Below are 6,000 nucleotides of genomic sequence, written 5' to 3' on the forward strand. Positions count from 1 at the left end.
CTGACAATATCTGTTTGTTGGGTCGTTTATCTCTGGGGTTCTGAGGAACTCGAGATTCAAGCTGCTACCCGGACATCACACAACCGGAAGTTGTATATTATATATATATTCATATTGCATGTGGAGGTTTCAATCCCTACCACAGCTAATAAATATCATTTACCTTTTGAAAGCGCATTTGTGTTGTTTCCTACCTGCCCGGGACAGTGCTTTAAAAGCATCTACTGAGAGGGGCTGTTTTTTGTTCATGTGCAGCCTGCTTCAGTTATATTCTATGTGGTCATCAGACCTTTGTACATGACAAAATAAACCATTTAAATATCTTTACTATACACGGAGCGGCTGTGGACATTGCTTTTCTTTATCAACGGACGTACTACTCACAAGTAAGTAATTTGACCAGTGGAGTGGAGCCCCGGCCCGCACACTACCCACTTTCAAAACCGCTCTTAAAGAGCACCTACGGGAGGCTGCAATTCGAAACTGGCCACCGTAAATGTCCAAACCCCCCACCCCCACCCCCTCCTAATAGACAGTCTCCTCCCCACCGCATGTATATCTCCCTGCGTATGTATATTTCTCTCCCACCCACCCACCCACCCCCTCCAAATGTACAGTCTCCTCCCCACCGTATGTATATTTCTCTCCCACCCACCCACCCCCTCCTAATGTACAGTCCCCTCCCCATCATATGTATATACTCTGTCAGGATCTATGGGTAACAGTACTGTATATTTGAATATCGTATATGTCACAAATGTAACAGTACTAAATACCTGTATGTCCCTATGCCATAAATGTCATGTATGTCATAAATGTCAATATGAATTGAAAATGGGGGACCCTGATGTAAACAAGACAAACGACTTTCTCTGGTCTGCATCCCCTTAACAATTGTGTGTATTGCGCCGTACTGTATTGTACCCCATTCTGCAATCTGTTAAATAACGTTTTCATTCATTCATTCATTCATTCATTCATTCAATCATTCATTCATTCATTCACACAGAAGAAGTGTCTGAGTTCACACAGAAGAAGTGTCTGAGTTCACACAGAAGAAGTGTCTGAGTTCACACAGAAGAAGTGTCTGAAGGCAGAGACGACAAGGAGAACAATGCCAGGGGACACACCATCGTGGACACAGATGCCAGGGTGAAATATTCCGTGTTGGAGGGATTTTGGATAAACAGCCTGGGGGAGAAAATGTGCAACCAGGTGTTGTCGCTTATTTGGCTCGAGGAACGAGCTCAAGCCACCCGGTCGAGATGTTCATTACTCAAAACAGCCACATGCCACATCTAATTTAACGGGTATCGGTTTGGATCTCGGAACAATTCCATGCAGGCGGACCAGAATCTACACTGATGACTCAGAGCTGACACTGTGAATATAGATATTGAAATTAAAAACAACATAATGTGAACGGCCCTCACAACATCATGTAAGTCTGCAAACACAAACACATTCCCGTATGCAGCTACATCAGATGGGACCATTTCATGTATCTAAATACATGCTCGCTTAATACACTTAATACAATATCTGCCGGGGGTGGCTTCTCTACTGTTTGTAAAATGACTAAATATCAATAATAGAATCAGTAAGTACATGCAGAGCGTGCACCTTCTCTCTTCATGCCCATCGCCAGGCACTTCTGGTAGCGGCAGTACTGACAGCGGTTGCGCTGGCGCTTGTCGATCAGGCACTCCTTGCTGTCTCGACACGTGTAGGTGAGGTCCTTCCGGATGGTTCTCTTGAAGAAGCCTTTGCAGCCTTCACAGCTGTACACACCGTAGTGCTTTCCTGTGTGAACACACAACACCCAAAGAAACGTGAACCCAGTGATTTGAAGTTGCAATAACTGTCTTATACTGTGTGAATGTTGTCTCGTACCGTTGGCTATTATCTTAATCTGACCGATAGCAGTGGAATGAGGGTTGAACATCGTCAACGGTGTTTATAAGTTTATAAGTTTATAAGTTTATTTGGATCCTGGGTGTACTGGGAGAGATGACTGTTTAACCCTTGTGTGGTGTTTTTGTTACTCACCCAATGTGCATGGGTCTGGGGGGACCGTTAATTGATTTTTTATTTCAATTACAAGCAATTTAGACAGCATATTTATGTGGTTAATATTTTCCATTCACCTCACATTTATAGATCACAAGTGCTATTCGTTTTTCTTGTGATAAAATGTGATTTCTGTAAAAAAAAAGAAAAAAATTGAATGAATCATGTTTATCTTGATAGATAGAAATGAAACAAGGTGGAGGCAGACAGTGAAAGAACACAGTGCATTTTTTTATATAACTACTTGTTTACAATCACAATTTACACACACACACACACACACGCACGCGCGGCACACACCCACAATACACATGTGTAGGGGGGGGAACACAGTGTGCACTCAATGAAAATGTGTCACATGTTCTTCACATATAATGAGCCAAGGCCAACGAGTCTCAGGTTGAACAAATAATTAATTGTATCATTTCTCTTTTAGTAAACATTGAAAATGGCTCCCGCAGACCTGAACACCGCGTAATGTTTTTAACCCTTTCACTACCCACACTACAGAAGGTTAACCTTTCACTACCACACTACAGACCGGTTAACCGTCTGTAGTGTGGTAGTCACGTGAACGGGTTAACCTTCTGTAGTGTGGTTGTGAAAGGTTTAACCCTTTGTCGTGTGGCAGTGAAATGGTTAACCTTCTGTAGTGTCGCAGTGAAAGGGGTTAACCCTTTGGTAGAGTGGTAGTGAGTGGGTTAAAACCTTTCCGCGCACAAGGTATGGCCAGCCTCGTCACAACACTCCACATGTATACACATCTGGAATGGGGCTTTAAATGAATCTGTCAATATGATCCTGCTGTCCTCTAGTTGGGTTGCAGATGTTTGGGGCTGGGACCCCCCCCCCCCCGCCCCACCCCCTCCTTACCAGAGGAGCGGTCCCCGCAGATGGCGCAGATGTGTTTGGACATGCCCCCGGGGCTGGTGCACTGGTAGTTGATGTTGCCCAGGTTCTGTAGGCCGGGGGGAGGCTTGATGTCCTCTGAGCTACTGACACTGTTCATGGAGTTCATCTGAGGATGAGAGGGAGAGAGAGAGAGAGAGAGAGAGAGATAGAAGAGAGAGAGAGAAGAGAGAGAGAGAGAGAGAGAGAGAGAGAGAGAGAGAGAGAGAGGAGAGAGAGAGAGAGAGAGAGAGGAGAGAGAGAGAGAGAGAGAGACGTCAGGACAACCAAGAGGAAACCGTGAGCAGGAAGTGACAGGTAAAAAACAAAGTGACAGAGTAAAAAAGGGAGGAAGTCAAGGTGGATAGCGCAGAAAAGGAAGGGGGGATCAGTCTCTTGGCTCGCTCTCTCTCTCTCTCCCTCTGTCTCTCTCTCTGTCTCTCTGTCTCCCTCTGTCTCTCTCTCTTCCCCCCGCTCTCTCTCTCTTCTCTCTCTCTCCCCCTCTCTCTCTCTCCTCTCTCTCTCCCACTAGTCCTCTGCTATAGCCCCTCTGCCTGTCCACCCACACACTGTGTTGTGAAAGTGTCTGAGGGTGCGATCACATGCTTGGTTAGAGGGAGGGGCTGTGTTTTCTCCGAGAGGCCCGCCATGCAGGTTTTTTAATATTTGTTGACAGGGGGAGGCGTGGGAGGGAGAGCTAGAGGGAGCGGTCACGTGTAACCCCAGTTCTCGATCTCGGACAGCAGAGGGCGCTCACGTGTGGAATCTCTGCTCGAGGGGTATGCGTTCAGATCCTTATGGATTCACATGGTCCGTGTTACTCAATACACCCTCGGTGCACCTCGAGCAGTGCCAGGCTGCGATGTTGAGAGGCGGTAGCAACACGATGCAACCACTAGTGCTCTGCAATAGAGATACGAAGCCGCCATTCTTGAATAAACATTTTCAAAACGATGGTTTTATGGTTTCCTTCTCTTATCATTCCCCCTCGCACTTTGACTCCCCTCCCGTTGACCACGCGGCTGACGTATGGGGCGGCCGCCTGCGCGCACCTGTCTGGCCGCGCCGGTGAACTTGTGTTTGTTTATCGGCAGACATCAGTGTTGGAACTCTGGTAAACACCGGTGACCTACATAAGGCCCCCCCTGTCATATTTGATGCACAGCTTAGCGTCGTATAGGACATCATTCTCCGAGTCACCTCAGGCTTTTCCTATCGTTTATTTATGACCTGCACTCCGTTCCGTCTATCCTCCCGATGGCAGCCGAAATGCAGGTCTGTGCGGCTTCCAGCTCCCAGCGGAGGAGAGACGGAGGAGAGAAAGAGTATACGCTCACAGAGGAGGCCTCTCATCTCTCCTCTTCTCTCTCAGTCTCTTTCAATCTCCCTCTTTCTGCTGTCCCAGAGCGCTCTCTAATTCTTCCTTTCATCTCTCTCTCTCACTATATATATATATATATATATATATATATATATATATATATATATATATATATATATATATATATATATATATATATATATATGTATATATATATATATTATAGCAGTGGAAGCCCCTAAGGCAGGCAGTCACAGTTAAATGAGCATTCAGCCCCTGCCTACTTGCTAGCCCGTGAGTCAATGATGAGAATCTATTCCCCTTCAGCACCTCCACAAGCTTTTCACATACTATTAACATGCCAGACACATGCTACACACACACACACACACACACACACACACACACACGCACACACACACACACACACACACACACACACACACACACACGTGCACACGTTCCAAAGCTCGCCGCGCACATGATCACAGTTGTGCCTTGGACGACGTGACACACGCCGGCTCGATCGTCGTACAACATATCGTAACGTAACGGGCCTCAGAGCATTGTACGTGCATTATTGATGCTTCATACATTCTTTATGCGGCACATGGTATGAACCACATACTTTATCGCTCAAGTGAGATTTTCTCATGGCCAAAAAATTGCCCGAGAAACGCAGAGTGGAAGTGAGTCGGGCTGCGGCCGGGGCCTTGTGTTCCACCTGCCCATCAGCTCATCACCCGCGAGCGCGGAGTGAGATGTTGCACCATATGATGACGCGCAGGTTCAGCACGGACGCTCTGCGCTCAGAGAGAGAGAGAGAGAGAGCGGCTATAGCTGTGAATCGAGGGTCAAAGCATATTAGCCCAGACTGTCCCTCAAGGCGTCGATCTATACTGTCAATGAAGCGGCCGTGTGCAATCTCTGCTCCGCTGCACTGGCTCTGACCTGCATCTGCAGCGTTGTGTGTGTGTGTGTGTGTGTGTGTGTGTGTGTGTGTGTGTGTGTGTGTGTGTGTGTGTGGTGTGTGTGTGTGTGTGTGTGTGTGTGTGTGTGTGTGTGTGTGTGTGTGTGTGTGTGTGTGTGTGTGTGTGTGTGTGTGTGTGTGTGTGTGTGTGTGTGTGTGTGTGTGTGGCGGACTGAGTCTTATGGATTCTCCCAGTTCATTCAGTAGACCGGGCTCAACGAGAGCACTGGTCCTTTGGCTCTCGTAGTCCATTGTGGCAGAGCAGTCAAATGTAGGGATAGGCACGGTTACTTTTTTATAAAAAAAAATCTCACTTTTTTCTCCTCATTTTCTATTTTTCTCCCATCCCAATTTCGTATTGCCAATTCTCCCCTCCCCTGTCTTGAACGTTGCTAGACTATGCCCCCCACTGGTAGGTTGTAGTGAGGATAGAAGCCTTGCATCACGTGTCCCCTCCGGTACACGAGGAGGCAGCCTGTTGCATCTTTTCACCAGACAGCGCGGACTCTCAGTGGCGAGGAGTAACGCGTGGGCCGTGGGAGGCTCACGCTGCCCCCGATACTTCCTGTCTCTGCTGTGCAGGCGTCACCCAACCGACCTGTAGGAGTCGCTGTCCACAACGTCCAATCCCCACCCATCGACTTTCCACCCGCTGACTCTGCCAAATGAGCCAGTACGACGGCCGGCCCAAGTCGAAGGCAATGCTGAGACTGGGATTCGATACCGGAGTCTCTTGCATTGGTGACGAGCG

At 47.6% G+C, this 6,000-nt stretch overlaps 1 protein-coding gene across 1 annotated transcript in view; it reads right to left on the minus strand.

Annotated features, from left to right (window-relative positions):
• rxrgb (retinoid X receptor, gamma b) overlaps positions 1-6,000 on the minus strand; it is a 120,608-nt gene that overhangs the window by 53,783 nt on the left and 60,825 nt on the right. The window contains exons 3-4 of the mRNA XM_084310199.1: positions 2,944-3,088; positions 1,624-1,803 (exon numbers count right to left, since the gene is read on the minus strand). Of these exons, the coding sequence (XP_084166325.1) occupies positions 1,624-1,803; positions 2,944-3,088 (325 nt within the window). The remainder of the gene's footprint in view (positions 1-1,623; positions 1,804-2,943; positions 3,089-6,000) is intronic.

This window comes from Notolepis coatsorum (genome assembly GCF_963971535.1).
Source record: "Notolepis coatsorum genome assembly, chromosome: 3".
NCBI classification, from domain to species: Eukaryota; Metazoa; Chordata; class Actinopteri; order Aulopiformes; family Paralepididae; genus Notolepis; species Notolepis coatsorum.